The following is a 15,738-nucleotide window of genomic DNA, read 5'->3' as shown; positions in this document are numbered from 1 at the left end:
AGGGAAGTAAATAAAGTCACCTTAACATACTATATTCTTAGTGCATCAAGAGTACCACCGCTTATCCTCTGAGCCAGAGACCCCCCACTGGAGCCAATATCCCATCATTCATCAGGCCAGACAGTTTGGCAGATTTATGGCATGTCCTACTGAGCAAATTGACTATGCAAGCATAGCCAAACTAAGGGGAAATATGTTGATTACACGTATTAAAATAACAAATGTAATGATTAGACCATAACATCAAATAGTAACACATAATGAATTTACGTGAAGTAAGATCAGACAGTTTTACTATTTAAATTCATTTTTAACCCTCGTAACGTGACTAATAATGGAATTGAGATCATTCCCTTTGATTTAGGCTATTTGCATGCACATTGCTGTGACTTCCGCGGTTGTGATTATGTAGGCTACACCTTCACAGCGGTGTCGCGGATTAACATGCCAAACACCTTCCAGCATTGGCATGTTTACTACGGGCTTTGTCTACCCTTTTGTCACACATTGCCCGTTCTTTCCGCATATCAAAGTTCGCCAGAGTCAAGGCAAGAAATGTGCTTTGGGCGATGTGCCGAGTGTCACACGAAGTTAATCCTTTCAAGAGAGTATTCATTAAACAAATGCCCTTTACTCTGTTACTAATGAAGGCCTCCGTCATTTCTTTCAAGCGCTTTCTCCGTGACGGCGCGTGTCTACAGTGCTCAAACGGCTCATTAGCCTACAAAAAATGCGATAGACACACAGACAGACAGAATTATAAAATAATAATTAAACGAGACAACAGAATTATAAAATAATAATAACAAATAATTAAACGAGACAACAAACCATTTTAGTTTATTATAAAATGTTTAATATATAATTGAATTTGAACAGATAAATATTACGACAAAAAGTGCAGGTGGGGGAATCTTTTTAGGGAAAAAGTTTTTCTCGTAATTATTTTGGTCCTCGAGGTCTGCGTCTTTGGTGACCGTGGCTGCCTTGTCTCCGGGCACATACATGTTTCACAGTGATCTGAGAGCAGTTCTCGCACTTAACCGTGCAACACCAGTGGAACTTGCAATTGCAACTGCTCACTACCTCCGTGCGCCTCTCCTCCACGCGCAAACCACACTCATAGCACAGTCTGCGGCAGCTGCGCCGTTCCCACTGAGTGAGACCTTCTCCGAGTTGCAAGCACTCCCGACCCTCTGTGCCCGGAAACCCGAGGCTCAAGTTCTTAGCGCAATAATCCGGCGAATCCTCCAGGTATATGAGCTCTGTCTTGGCGATGGTGCTGAAAGCGGCTGCCATGGCCACGCGGTTGTCCGCGCTGTTTCCCGCGCGCATTCGTCTCTTGTCAAATTCGAGTTTCTGACCCTGGTCGTGCTTTACTTTCAAAAAATGGCCAATCTCACGGAAATCAGATAGCTGCATCCAGCACGTTTGTATCGTGCAACTTTCTGACATGCCATGGCACCTACAGATCCTCTTCATCGTCGCCTTTACAGCCTATTGAACAGAATTTAGTGTTAATTTACAGCCAACATTAAAACGCTCAATATCACAGCTATGCTAGATAGTTTAAGAAGCCTGTTTGTTTGTTTGTTTGTTTTAACTCGACTTACCAAACGTCCAGCTTCATTATTGTGAAGATTAACTGCAGCTCGAGAGTCTTGGCCAGTCTCGAGAGCATCCACGTATTGTTTTGAAATTCTCTCTCCAAACTCCACGTTGTCGCTACATCCTCCCCAAAGCCAACCACGACCCCCTGTATAATGCAGAAGATTTTATCCATTTAAATTAATGCAACATGACTATTTTGAACGCAGCATTCTAAAGGTCCTTTCGCGAGGTTAAATTTAGTAGACTATACACAGGACAGTAAATAGGCTACAATAGTATTTTAACAGGCTGATTCAGCGATTTAGTGGACAGAACCAGTTAATGTTGATGTTAGCCTACCACATGTAGCCTAGTGTTATTTAGTTTTTTACATAAATCAAAATTAAGCTCTTTTATGAACTCATCACTAACATCCTTACCAATTTTGCCGTTCCTTGAACTGTCACATCCACAGTCGTGCAGATGCCCCAGACTACAGTTTCTGGTTAAGGTATACATTACCCCGGCTGCGTTTATGGCGTGGACAAATGACGTCTCTCTCGTTGCTATTGAAATAAACAGTACAAATGAGCTTCATAATCAGGTTATATATGTATATAATTACAAATTTCACATTTCCAAACAGATCTTACCACTTCTAAATCCTTTATGAGTAGAAAGTTGCAGCGCGCTTTCCGGGCAGTTCCACCTGTCCCATGCGAACTGATGTTTGCACTCCTTTATCCCGCTCTGCGCTCCGACCTGTACACTACTTGCATATGTCAGATACGCCTAAGAGGAACAAGGAGACTATTCAGGATTTTGAAGTAATCTACAGAAATTGTAAACGAAGCATTTTTAAATTTCCTATGGAATGAAAACCTATAAAACCCACAACATAACATGGTGGCACTTTTTTATGTCATGGTAATTTTCTATGATCACAAGAATGTGCCGTTTTTACAATACCGTACAAAACTGAGAAAAAAATAATTGACCTTGGGTCCAGTCATCAGCAAGTTGTTCATAGCCCTGTGGAAGAAAATGGAAAATAAAAAGTGTTAAAAAAAAAAAAAGTTTCCGTTAAAACATTGCAACTAATAAAAATCCACTAATGCAACCTTACCATGCATGTCCAGGGAGATATTTGTCGCAAATAAAGAATAAAAAGACCCAAATAAAGTAGTTAGTCATTGTTATTTTTTCAGATCCACACTCACAAAGCAGGCTATGCACTTACTGAAGAAAGTTATATCCCGTGATGTAATTTATACCCTTCCCATCGGGGGCCAGAGGGCAGAAGACCTTTTGTCACAGTATTCTCGTCAAGCAATTGGTCCACAGCCACGAGTCAAGTGAAGGTAAAGCCTCCAATGAATTTCAAAGGATATCAAAACACCACAGTTTATTCTCTCTCTGCAGACAAAGTCGCAGAGGTTTTACGCCATTTATTCACCAATACATATTTGAACATGCAGTTGTCAATGGAATAGACCACTCAGAGACTAATAATGTTTAAAATATTTAATGTGCTTCCCAGGACAAAATATGTAAATTGAATATATAAACAGAATGCGATAGTTTTAAAATAATTGCATTCAATAAATTCCATAAAATATGTAACACTTCAAGCCCCTTGAAATAGTAGGCCCTACACACTGTCAAGTGATCTGTGCAAGAATACAAATCATGTGAGATGCAAATATTCAAAATATAATTTTTCTAAGCAGCTAAATCTGTGATATTGTCCAGAACAAAAAAAGTGCAGAAAATGAACTAGGCATACGGTGAACTTAGAATATGTGATCAATCCAATTGACAGTGGGAACAAGGAAAACCTTTTGTCTAGGGGTTCGAATTTGCATTTTTCCTGATAGCAATGTCTAGAATAATAAACTTAAAAAACAGAATATCTTAAATCCTCATATAAAATATATTTACACTGGAAATATACAACTTAATATATTTAATAACATGCTTATCATCTATTACGCGTATGGTGTCTTCTGCGTGAATCGTTTTGTGGCCGACGGTTTTTATTCCTTTTTGCGCAAAAATACCTAGTCACAGTCTGAGTGCATGTGTCGCATTTGACAGTGCAACACCAGTGGAATTTGCAGTTGCAGCTGCTCACTGTCTCTATCCTCCTCTCTTCTACTTTCAGGCCACATTCGTTGCAAAGCCTCCTGCAGCTTCTCTTCTCCCACTGAGAAAGATCATTTCCGCTTTGTAGACATTCCCTGCCTTGTGTTCCATGCTGTCCCAGGCTGAGGTTTTTCATGCAGTAGTCTGGAGAATTTTCCATATAAATGAGTTCTGTGCGCGCAACTGTGCTGAACGTGTCCGCGATTGCGCCACGATTGTCGGCACTGTTGCCTGCCCTCATGCGTATTTTATCCATCTCGAACTTCTTTGCTTGGTCATGCTTGATTTTCAGATAGGTGCCAATATCCCTGAAATCAGCCAGCTGCATCCAACATGTCTGAATACTGCAGCTTCCAGACACACCGTGGCACTTGCAGGTCCTTTTGAGTGTTGCCTTGACAGCCTGAAATAATAATTGAAATATATGGTCACAATATGCATCACCAAAACTGTATTTCGTTTTACTGAAAACATCGACCCCCAAAACCACATAATCAATATTAAATGAGAGATAAAAACAATACTCACCAGTCGACCAGCCTCGTTGTTGTGCAGGTTGACAGCAGCGCGAGAGTCGTGACCATTTTCCAGCGCGTCCACAAACTGCTTGGCGATTCTTTCTCCAAAGTCAACATTGTCACTGCAGCCTCCCCAAACCCAAGCACGGCCACCTTTGAAAAAGAAAAGTGAGCACTGATGTTATCCGAGAACTGAGGAGGTCTAAACAAGTCTATTAATTGTTTTTATGTCTTACCCATTTTGCCTATCTTGGAGTCGTCACAGCCACAGTTATCGAAGTCCCCCATACTGCAGTTCTTGGTCAAAGTGTACATAACTCCAGCAGCACTTATGGCACGCACAAAAGCGGTCTCTCTTGTGGCTTAAATAATAAAAACGACATTATAAGAATACGTTTGTTCATATTTAACAACTTTCAGAGTAAAACGGCAACAAACAGCAAGCGTTTGCATTATATAAAGCTATATTAACCCTAAACTGGTCATCACATCTAACTCATAATATTCCGTGTAGTTTAACGAATAATTGTGCTTACCACTTCGCAGACCGTTATGTGTGGATAACTGCAGTGCGCTTTCCGGGCAGTTCCACCTGTCCCATTTAAACTGATATTTGCACTCTTCAATACCGCTCTGTGCGCCTGCTTGCACACTGCTTGTGTATGTAAGGTACCCCTGTTAAATTAAAAAGACGAGAAAGTATTATGACTTGATAAGTTCGCACAAAATCACCATATATCCTAGAACATAATAGGCCTAAACTGAAATAGGCAATAGATGTGAATACTTGTATTACCTTTGGTCCTGTCATCAGCAAGTTATTCACCGACCTATTGGATAAGAGAAAATGAATAACGTTAACAAAAGTTGACAATGACTAAAACAATTGATGATGATATATTTTTACATATTTTGAATGCACTGTAAAATGACTGTACCATGCTGTTGTCCAAAGTATGTGACAGCACATAGACATCACCAACGATGCAAAAAGCTGGCACGGGTTCATTGCTGCGTTAGCGACCCCTGATTCTTCTATATTCCCTTCTTGTGGAGATCCAAGGCAAAAACACTGAGATGGATACTCAGGAAGAGACAGAGACAATTGATTGAACGTTTGAACGAGCGCGGCATTTATACCTGTCGCCAACTTTGAGTAACAGAGATCTCCCAACCTTTTCGCTGTGACGTCGATGAGATCATTGGAATTGTGCGAGTTTAAATACACTTCAAAGAATTAACACTTTTCACTAATCCCTTCAGTCTTTCTTTATTTAAGCTTCCCCATGAGGGTTTATTTAGTAGGTTCTTAATGCCAACTTTATTATTGTTATTATTGTTATTGTTATTATTATTATTATTATTATTGGAACATTCTAAGGTTATTTATTTTCATCTCTAATGTGTTGCCATTTGTAGATTTCTTAGACAATTTGAGATGGTCTGTCCGTCAAATTGTTCATCTTTTATCCATTCATGAAGACATTGAAGGTGTCCTGTAGTGTACTCCCACAACACAATGATTGTTGATTGCGCATTGGACAGGTACACAAGCATTGTATTTATTTATTTTAAATAATTGCATCAAAATGGCTCTTTTATCGTTCTTAAATTACGAGTTTAAAGATTTATACCGAATGCTAGCCTATTACCAGATGTTTAATTTCAGTCTTTACCACAAAGACATTTTACAGTTTAGATTTCAATTAAATTGATTTAGTTTAGTTTCTTTTACTGATTTCTTTATTTGAGTGTTGACCTTTCACATTTTGGGAACGTGTTTCACTGGGAAATGACACTATGGAAATGACATACCAAAAGCCATGCAAAGGCCATGCAAATAACATGTAACACGTCTTTGCCTCTGACACAGTGGTGTTAATAGAAGTCCAGCTGATGCAGCTTTGGTGTGAACATTGTCTGGAAATTTCACAAAAACTGGCATGTAGAATGTTAGAATATTAAAATTAAGCTTACTTATATTTTGACGTTTTCTGTGACGGACTAGTTCGCTGCTGCGCTCTCTCTCGCTCTCTCTCGCTCTTTTTTTTTTGTCTAATTTTGCTTTCCAAAAAGTATGGATTTCGCACAAAATTCACTAATTATATACATTTAATAATCATATGGCAATTAACTTCTTTTGAAAGCACGAGTTTACTGATGAGTTTTTTTGTCATTTCAAACAAATTCGAAACATAAATGGCATGGCTGTTGTTTACCAAAAGTCATACAATCATACTGATACAAAGGATAATAATCATCAGACCGAGTATATTTAATCAATTTACTTTCGATGACTTCTGCGATTAATTCAAACTCTATGGAGATGTGATTTGTATAGGCCTACTGCTACCCGTGGATAGATTAATTGTTGAAACCACGTATTGACATCTTCGAATCAAATCGTTAGCCACTCAAAATCCCCTTTTAAATAAACATATATTTTATTGTCTGATAATGGTTTAACCAGTGTTGCTCGCTAGAAGACAATGGAGGGACGCTCAAGTGAGGATAATCCCTACTAATTGGATCTCGTCAAGTCTACAAGCTGACTGAAACCTAAACTACCCCACCTACTTGTCACAAAACAATCAATATTAAGCAGGGATCTTGCATGCGCACAGACCTAATCTAACCATGGCAAACGCTGTTGACGATATTACAGTTTAATTGGTCAATACTTGTAACATACAAGATAAGTAATAACCCAAAATATGGTTATGGAGGGACAAACAGGCATTAAAACAGTGTCTAGAAGCGTATCACACAATTTTTGTACTATCAGGGAGCACGGCTCTCCTTGCTGCACAGATGATCCATTTTGACAACTCGCTCATTCAAAGAGGCTCAGGTGCAGCTCATTAGTCTATGATTTTAAGACTTTTCGCCTTGTTTTTTGATCAACGTATATTCTGGAAAATAAATAAATAAATAAAACATTACATAGAACTTTCCTATATCGAGTAAAAATCTATGGGATGGGTCTTTTTATTGGGTGTTACCATGTGTTATCTAAATAAATTTAAGATGTTTTGCCTTTTATTGTTTTTTTTCAAGACTTTATTGTTTTGCTTTATGGGGTTTATTTATGCCAGTTCTGTATGAGATAAATTGGTAATAAATGATGATTAATCTTAGAGAGGTTGTGTGGTATTGTGAACTGCGCTCGGCAATAACATATCAGCCATAGGTGAGTTCAGCAGGTATTAATTGTAAAAACAAGAATAGCCCTCTAAAATACATGTAAACGTGCAAAGAAGGCTGTGAAAAAAAATCGGCATTGTTTAGCCTTTTAATCTTTCATTAAAAAAATTACAAAAATCGAACATTTAATTAAAGTAAAACAATTGAAACGGGAAATATCTCATTATTAAATAAATATTTTTCTACAAAATGCATTGGCCATAGTTATTGGCACCCTTATATTCAATACTTTTTGCAACCTCCCTTTGCCAAGATAATGTCTCTGCGTCTTTACTTATAATGCCTAATGAGGTTGGAGAACACCTGGTGAGGGATCTGAGACCATTCGTCCATACAGAATCTCTACAGATCCTTCAAATTCAGAGGACTATGTTGGTGGACTCTCCTCTTCAGTTCACCCCACACATTTTCTATGTGGTTCAGGTCAAGGGACTGGGACGGTCATGGCAGAACCTTGATTTTGAGGTCAGTGAACCATTTTTGTGTAGATTGTTTTTAATGTATGTTTTGGATAATTGTCCTACTGGAAAATCCAACAAGGGCCCATTGTAAGCTTTCTGGCAGAGGCAGCCAGGTTTGGATTTTGTATCTGTTGGTATTTGGTAGAGTCCATGATGCCATGTATCCGAACAAGATGTCAGGACCACTGGCAGAAAAATCAGCCCCAAAACACTCAAGATGCAGCACCACATTTAACCATTGTGTACTTGTTTGGCAAGCTGAAGATGCTTGAGTTTGTTGTTGGATGAGAGCAGAGGCTTATTTTCTTGAAACGCTCCCACAAAAACTTGTGGTTATATATGTGATGTCTGATATTTGTATTTATTTATTTATTTATTTATTTTCTGACCCCAAGACCCAACTAATTTCTGTAAGTCTCCAGCTGTGATCCTTTGAGCTTCTTTGGCCACTTTAACATCCTCCTCACTGTGCGTGGAGACAATATAGACACGTCCTTTTCCAGGCCAATTCTTAACATCGTCAGTTGATTGGAACTTCTTAATTATTGCCCTGATGGTGGAAAGAGTATTTTCAATGCTTTTGCTATTTTCTTATAGCCACTTCCCATTTTGTGATGCTGAACAACCCTTTTCAGCACATCAGAACTATATTCTTTAGTTTAACCCTCTGTGATTGAGGATTAAGTGAATTTGGACTGTGTGCTACCCCTGTGAAACAGAAAGTCAAGGCTGATCAATTTCATGTTCCTAGTCACCCAGGTGCTCTAAAAAATGTAAAAGATGAATGGGAATATACTTCAGATATATTTTACTCTTAAGAATTTCTAGGGGTGCCAATAATTGTGGCCAACGTATTTTGGAGAAAAATATTTATTTAACAATGAGATAATTCACCTCTTTCGATTGTTTTACTTCAATTAAATGTTAGATTTTTTTGTGAATTTTTGGAATGAAAGATCAAAAGGATAAGCAATGCAGATTTTCTTTTCACAGCCTTCTATGCTCATATTTGCCAATATTTTTGGTCACTACTGTAGGACATTCGAGCAGGGCTGTAGTTACATGACCTGACGGGGATGCAAACATTTTTATTAACAAGATGCCTGGATTGCAGTTTTCATTGGGAGTAGGAATCTCATGATAACATATAATTTTCAATTCATTCTTGTGATTCTGTGGTTGAGATTGAAAACTCGTTTTTAAGGATGATCAAAATTAATTTGAGGTCATTTAGGTCAGATAAATACTTCGGCCTTCAGTTGTGACTGGCCATAATCAGAGTATAAATTGTGGCTCCCCTGCTGGCAATAAAACACTATCATTCTTAGGACAGTCATATGCCATTTTAATGCTGTATGGGGGAGACTGGGGCTAGTTATCAAATGTGAAATTACTATTAGGTTTTAGTCAAAAGCAGTGGTTTTGTGTGGTGGTTTCAAAAAGAAAACTTATATTAGGAAAATTTGTGAATTCACACTAAAATTTAAATATCATATTTCATGCTATTGCTGTTGGATAAACAAGTAAACACAATATAACCATGCTGACATGCATTAAGGTTCACTCTTGCAATAAAGGCAGACTTTAACTGATAGGTTGAACTATTCGTTCTCTGGAGAAGGGTTTTTGTCATAATTACCAGGTCAGGGCAAGTTGTCACTTGTGCTTTTAAGGTTATACATTTTAAAATGATTTGGGATTTTTATTCACTTTCTTTTACATGTTTGCTGTTTTATTTATCGTTTTGTGCTTCATGATTATTTTTATGTTTTCTGAAAGTGCATAATAGGCTATTTGAATGCAGGTTTTATTGTGACAAATGACTTTTGTGCCAACATGCCCGCAATTGGAGCATGTTGTCACAAAATGTCAATGTCTGTTCAGTGAACTGTGTCTTTGGTATATAATGGTTGACATGCACAATGGCTTGGGTATAGATATGTGCCTATAATGAAATTGATTTTTTAAAATGAAATCTACCCTGAAAAATATTTCAGTATTAAAAAGTGTGACAACTTGTTCTGGTCTTCCCAATACATAAGTCTGGCATGGACTTGTCCTCTTATTAGCATCCCTTTATATTTGTGAGTTTTTAGCCAGGTTGAGGGCTTAATTAATCTTGGCTGTCTCAAATACTAAAATCTCAATGCACATACTTAATTGGCTGGTCAAGAGGAGAGACAGAGGTATATATGCAGAAAGCCATTGTTTTCCCACACAAAGCTGATAATATTTGAGGTAAAATATTTTTCATTTCATTTAATTTTACAATAGTCTTTGGGTAAAATTGAGGATATTTAAATAGTCCGATTTTAAAATGGAGAGAATAGTGAGTGAGGGAATCAAGCAGTGTAGTCATGAATTTTAGACACGGATCAATTTGGTTGTTTATTCTCAGATTTTTTGTCAGCTAAAATGCCTCAAGCTTGACATTTAGGTTCAATTTATCTATCAACCATGTTTTGAATTTGTATTTCTTCAAAATTAGAGTCTACATAAATCCACACAATTGAAAACATTCTAAAATGTAAATATGCAGCATGCCTGTCAAATCAGTTTATTCTTGAGTCTTAAGCCAAAGAGCCAAATGCACTCCATTTTAATAAATCATGTACTTAATGAAGTCATTTTGAGATCAGGAGTCATTTTTGGCATTTTATTTGTTTTGAATATCATTTGTCTTTATTTCCAAAAAGAAACACATAAAATAATAATAATAATTTTATAAAATATCTTTTTGTTAAACCCTGTCTCATGTCACCCCCATCATCACTCTCCCAATCATAGGCCCCAGTGACTCCAATCACCATAGTAACCATGCATCACATGGGGCAATAGAACCCTTAAAACAGAAAAAGGAATTGTAATATCGTCATTTCCGAAGAATATCTTGTGTGCTTGTCCTCTCCATCCCTGTCTGATCATGGGGTGGCATCTCCTTTCCTTTCCTGCTCTATAGCTGAAAACAGAAATAGAGAGATTAAATATAAATAATGGTAGTGCAAGTGCCTTTATTATGCCAAGTCAAGCTTCTTGAATCTTGAGAGATAGAGATGTGTTTGAAAGGTGACCGTCTCTCCCTCCTGCCAGGGAACATGGCATTATTACATATGATGCTTATTCACATGGGAGATCTCATTCTGCAGACAGGCTTAGGTCTACACTGCATGCTGATGGAGGAATTTGACAGCAATAGAGATGACACCCATCTGGTGACATACAAGACTGATAGAAAAAAGAGAGAGGCTGCTTACTGAGCAGTGTTGAAGAGAGTGAGAGTGGAAAAAAAGGAAAATAGAAATACATGTGCTACTGTTCTCTTAAAGAACAGAGGAAATAGGGACTGAAAGTGTGTTTAAAAAAAGAAGAGACTGAATCTAATGGGATGATGGTCAAAATGCTGCAGAGCAGAGAGAGACAGAAGGGGAAAAAGACCTACCACACCCAGACTGATTGAATGTGAGGGATACTCACTCTCTTTGGTGGGTAGAGGGTTCTTCTCTTTTGTTTCTGTCTTCTTCAGCTTGGTTTTGTCAAACCTGGCAATCTCTGTGAGGTCTGGCTTGTCGGACATGCTTGCTGTCAACAGAAATTACAGATATGGCTTACTGACCTTGCTTTGTCCCAATTATGTGTTGCACAAAAAATAAACTAGCAAGGCTGGTTTTTTTACACATTATTTTTGTTACTTCACTGTAGGGTATGTTGGTCTTAAACAGTATTTGAGTAAAACGTTTGTTATATCAAAAACAAGATTTTTTTTGTAAATCTCATGTAAATCCTCAAGCATGCTCAACTTCTGAGGTACCGTTTTCAATGAAATTCAGCTGAATGCCAGGGGAAGGAATGTTCACATTCTCCCTGTACATGTGTGTGATGATCACATGTAGCACACGTGTGTTGCAGCTCAGCCATTTGCTATGTGTGTATCATGTTCCGATGTTAACTGCCCACCTACTCTCCAAGTATCTTAACATGTATATACCAACACACTTCTCATTCATTCACTCTCCTTTTTTTCTGAATGTCCTTTCTTCCTTTATTAGGTCTCAGTCTATGTTCTCTCCACATTGCTTCATTTATATCATGGATGGCTCCCCCATTTTGACATTCAGACAGCCTTTTTGCTTTTTGCACATGCTGGACTGCAGTGTACTTCACAGAAGAAAAAGATCTCCGTACCATATCCATGCATTTTTCTAGATCCCTCTATCTATCTTCATTCTTTGAATGCTGCACCCATCTATCCAATGAGTATTTGCAATCTCCTGCAGTCATATAAATCATACAATTGCTTTGATCCACACACACATGCAGAGAAGAGGATGGATATTGTTATAATAGACTTACCGTTGTGAACAAAGTGCCTGTATCCACTGGCTGGTATAAGAGAGGAGAACAGTGTGTCTGTTAATATTGCCCAGGCTGCGTCTGTCGGTGTGTCTCCTCTAGGGCGTGGAATTATGAGAGACAAAGAGAGAGAGAGAGAGAGAGAGAGAGAGAGAGAGAGAGAGAGAGAGAGAGAGAGAGAGAGAGAGAGAGAGAGAGAGAGAGAGAGAGAGAGAGAGAGAGAGAGAGAGAGAGAATGCAAGATGATGATGCTAGAGAGGTTTAGTCTGAGCAGCCTATCTAATTAATATTTGTGTTCCATAGAGACAGATGATGAATGCCTTTATTGAAAGATGAATTAATAACAAATAAAATATTTCAAATACAGTGGACACAAGGGCAAGTGATTTTTTTTTTTTGGATAACAGGATTAGCTACAAGCAGGGCTGTGTAACACCAGTGCAGTATTGTGTGTGAGTGTGTGTGTGTATGTGTGTGTCTGTGTGTGTGTGTGTGTGTGTGTGTGTGTGTGTGTGTGTGTGTGTGTGTTGCAGCTGTCTGGTTGGGGGCTGGGATGTTGAACTGCTGATGCTGTTTTCTGAGAACCCGAGACCCTGAGTCATCTCTCATTTTAACATGTGCACTCATTTAGCCACGGGAATATACCACAGAACAGTTCTAATGACATGTCGACAATTTAAAATAAATTATTAATGATGTAGGCTAAATAAATCCTGACAATGGTAATGAAGTTTATAGGCTTTGGTCTATGCAGTGCAAAATATGATATCTTAAATGCTAAACTGCCTGGTGCTTTGACATAATTTCTCAAAACCACTATTTAGCTAGTCATGGTTACTTCCCACAAGCTCTCACATCACTTGTGATATCATCAGGCATTTTAGTCAGATTAGTCACTCTTACAATGCCAGCATGCTCTGAGATGCCTACATGCATCTTTTGGGGAACTAAAATTAGACATTGCGTGAACGTGCTGCGAATTTTCCCTGGGAGGCTGATGAGGGTCTAACCCAGCCTCAAACCTAATTTTAACCATATAGAGCATGTAAGGCTGAGTAGCCTGTGGGACACAACTCAGGGCATCATTCAGATCTCTGCTAAAATCAGTCAATAGCAAGGAGTCAATTATGAATTATTTTCATGTGAAAATAAATATGTAAACAAATCACTTTATGAAATATGTAGGCATTTAAAATGATTGATTGAAAATTTATTTTAGCAATAATATATTAATAACCCATTTTTAATTCTATTTGAGAAATAAAATATTTTTTACTTTGTAATTGATTAAATAGTTTTTTTTTTTTTTTTTTGTCACACACATTCAACATATTTTCTCATTTATTTTCTTTACGACCAGTTCTTTTCCCCTGTCTGTCCCCATTTGCCAGATAATTTGCTTAATTAGAAATTAGGCCAAGTTCTTTTCCTTTCCCCATTTGTTATTTAATTTACCTGTCATCCTTACACAAATCTTTCACATTTGTCACATGGATATAAGCTAGAATTCTGTTCATCAAAGAGAATGTTTGGATGCTCACTGAATAATATTTATTAAAGTGAGTGAGTACATTTTACTTAGTTGATTGAATGAATTATCTCAAATTGTCTTTTTTTTTTATTTCTTTTTTAATACTGAGCAGTTAATTTTGAGTAGAAAATGAATTTGGACATAACAAAACAAGAAGTTCCTATTTAATAACATTAAACATGTTGTAAATAAACTTGCAAAGTGTGAAACCAAGCAAGATCATCAATTATTTAACCCCAGTGCATGCTGGGAACATCAGCTTCGAAAGTTTAGGTCAAATTTACATATTTTTTTACCAGTGAAATTTACTCAAATTAGGAAAATGAAATAAAAATAAATAAATAATAATAATATAATTTTAGTTAGTTAAATATGACTCAATTTATGCGCTAATCTTAAAATTCTTCTTTTGAGTGTAACAGCTGGCCAAATTAATGGTTATATGGTTAATTAATTACATATTTATTTATTTTTTCTTCTCCAAAGTGATTACAGTGCATTCAAAATAAGTTTTTATCAGTATGCGTGTTGCTGGGAATTAAACCACTGAACACGGCTGCTAGTGTCATGGTCTTCAGTTGAGCTATGAATCTGTATATGTAAACTTGTTCAGAAAATGTTATATATAAATGTGTACATAAATTTTTAATTAGAAATAAAGGTGGAAAAGAAATACATGTACACCACTCTGTAGATGAGTTCTCTATTATGTTCAAGGTTGCTAGGTTTGAAAGAAATTGAGAATTGAGCAATCAACCACGGAGTATGACAGCACACCAGCAGATGGCGATCTTTCATTTCATTTCTTTTCATTTCGTAGTCTATATCACCAAAACCAGAATGAGTGATAAATGGAGTGACCGTACGTCCTCTTTTTCCCGGACATGTCCTCTTTTTCGGACCTTAAAAATGCGTCCGGCCGGGATTTCTAAATTTGCGAAAATGACTTTATTGTGAGTGTGCGCATGTTTGCATTGCTTTAACCCCTCTTTGTAAGTCCCGCCTTCTCGCGCACTATAAGAGGCTTGCAGCAACTATTGGCCAAATTCCTGCCTGTCAATCTCTCCGCGAACGCACGAAGCGCGCTGTTGTGTTCGGCATTAAACAGTTGCTTGACAGTATCAACAAATGACAGCAGAGTGGAAACAGTGCACATTTACAGAAGATTTGCACCAAAAATTCCCATGCTTTCGTCCATTTCGAGATCCGGGGGAAGCTAAATGTATGACATGTAAAGCTGGCACTTATGTGTCAGTTGCTAATAAAGGTGCAAGTGATTTAGAAGCACATATTAGCTCTGCGAAGCATAAAGGGTCAGCAAAAGGTGAACTACTTTTTCTGACCAGGTAAAATTGTTATCACATTGCTTCATTTTCCATGGCCATTCAAATTAATACAGGTGAAACTCGAAAAATTAGAATATTGTGCAAAAGTTCATTAATTTCAGTAATTCAACTTAAAAGGTGAAACTAATATATTATATAGACTCATTACAAGCAAAGTAAGATATTTCAAGCCTTTATTTGATATAATTTTGATGATTATGGCTTACAGCTTATGAAAACCCCAAATTCAGAATCTCAGAAAATTAGAATATTGTGAAAAGGTTCAGTATTGTAGGCTCAAAGTGTCACACTCTAATCAGCTAAACACCTGCAAAGGGTTCCTGAGCCTTTAAATGGTCTCTCAGTCTGGTTCAGTTGAATTCACAATCATGGGGAAGACTGCTGACCTGACAGTTGTGCAGAAAACCATCATTGACACCCTCCACAAGGAGGGAAAGCCTCAAAAGGTAATTGCAAAAGAAGTTGGATGTTCTCAAAGTGCTGTATCAAAGCACATTAATAGAAAGTTAAGTGGAAGGGAAAAGTGTGGAAGAAAAAGGTGCACAAGCAGCAGGGATGACCGTAGCCTGGAGAGGATTGTCAGGAAAAGGCCA

The 15,738-nt window shown here is 37.5% G+C and overlaps 3 protein-coding genes across 3 annotated transcripts; all 3 read right to left on the bottom strand.

Moving 5' to 3' along the window:
• Positions 1 to 942: 942 nt before the first annotated feature.
• On the bottom strand, positions 943 to 2,636 carry LOC127617247 (protein Wnt-8a-like). The gene is made up of 5 exons (XM_052089188.1): positions 2,589 to 2,636; positions 2,244 to 2,382; positions 2,031 to 2,156; positions 1,614 to 1,756; positions 943 to 1,497 (listed from the first exon to the last, which is right to left on the bottom strand). Exons 1-5 carry the CDS (start codon positions 2,616 to 2,618, stop codon positions 943 to 945), a joined length of 993 nt encoding a protein of 330 aa, XP_051945148.1. The 5' UTR covers positions 2,619 to 2,636.
• Positions 2,637 to 3,571: 935 nt separating this feature from the next.
• Positions 3,572 to 5,262, bottom strand: LOC127617249 (protein Wnt-8a-like). Its single transcript, XM_052089191.1, has 6 exons — positions 5,192 to 5,262; positions 5,050 to 5,083; positions 4,790 to 4,928; positions 4,490 to 4,615; positions 4,264 to 4,406; positions 3,572 to 4,138 (listed from the first exon to the last, which is right to left on the bottom strand). The coding sequence occupies exons 1-6, from the start codon at positions 5,260 to 5,262 to the stop codon at positions 3,572 to 3,574; spliced, it is 1,080 nt and encodes a 359-aa protein (XP_051945151.1).
• A 5,298-nt stretch (positions 5,263 to 10,560) lies between these two features.
• LOC127617161 (thymosin beta-like) lies at positions 10,561 to 12,378 on the bottom strand. The gene is made up of 3 exons (XM_052089075.1): positions 12,269 to 12,378; positions 11,393 to 11,497; positions 10,561 to 10,877 (listed from the first exon to the last, which is right to left on the bottom strand). The coding sequence occupies exons 2-3, from the start codon at positions 11,490 to 11,492 to the stop codon at positions 10,840 to 10,842; spliced, it is 138 nt and encodes a 45-aa protein (XP_051945035.1). The 5' UTR covers positions 11,493 to 11,497; positions 12,269 to 12,378; the 3' UTR covers positions 10,561 to 10,839.
• Positions 12,379 to 15,738: the final 3,360 nt, after the last annotated feature.

Source organism: Xyrauchen texanus, chromosome 23, assembly GCF_025860055.1.
Source record: "Xyrauchen texanus isolate HMW12.3.18 chromosome 23, RBS_HiC_50CHRs, whole genome shotgun sequence".
Taxonomy (NCBI): Eukaryota; Metazoa; Chordata; class Actinopteri; order Cypriniformes; family Catostomidae; genus Xyrauchen; species Xyrauchen texanus.
The sequence above is the reverse complement of the archived record's forward strand: the minus strand, read 5'-3'. Positions and strand labels throughout refer to the sequence as shown.

Bases quoted from the DNA above. Each gene is read 5' to 3' on its own strand.
- LOC127617247 (XM_052089188.1), bottom strand. From the start codon at position 2,618: ATGAACAACTTGCTGATGACTGGACCCAAG. The intron at 2,157-2,243 runs GTAAGATCTGTT...TTATTTCAATAG, and splicing joins TCATAAAGGATTTAGAAGTG to CAACGAGAGAGACGTCATTT. The intron at 1,498-1,613 runs GTAAGTCGAGTT...TCTGTTCAATAG, and splicing joins ATAATGAAGCTGGACGTTTG to GCTGTAAAGGCGACGATGAA.
- LOC127617249 (XM_052089191.1), bottom strand. From the start codon at position 5,262: ATGAACCCGTGCCAGCTTTTTGCATCGTTGGTGATGTCTATGTGCTGT. The intron at 4,929-5,049 runs GTAATACAAGTA...TTAATTTAACAG, and splicing joins TGCTGATGACAGGACCAAAG to GGGTACCTTACATACACAAG. The intron at 4,616-4,789 runs GTAAGCACAATT...TTATTATTTAAG, and splicing joins ACATAACGGTCTGCGAAGTG to CCACAAGAGAGACCGCTTTT.
- LOC127617161 (XM_052089075.1), bottom strand. From the start codon at position 11,492: ATGTCCGACAAGCCAGACCTCACAGAGATTGCCAGGTTTGACAAAACC. The intron at 10,878-11,392 runs GTGAGTATCCCT...TTCTGTTTTCAG, and splicing joins CCCTCTACCCACCAAAGAGA to CTATAGAGCAGGAAAGGAAA.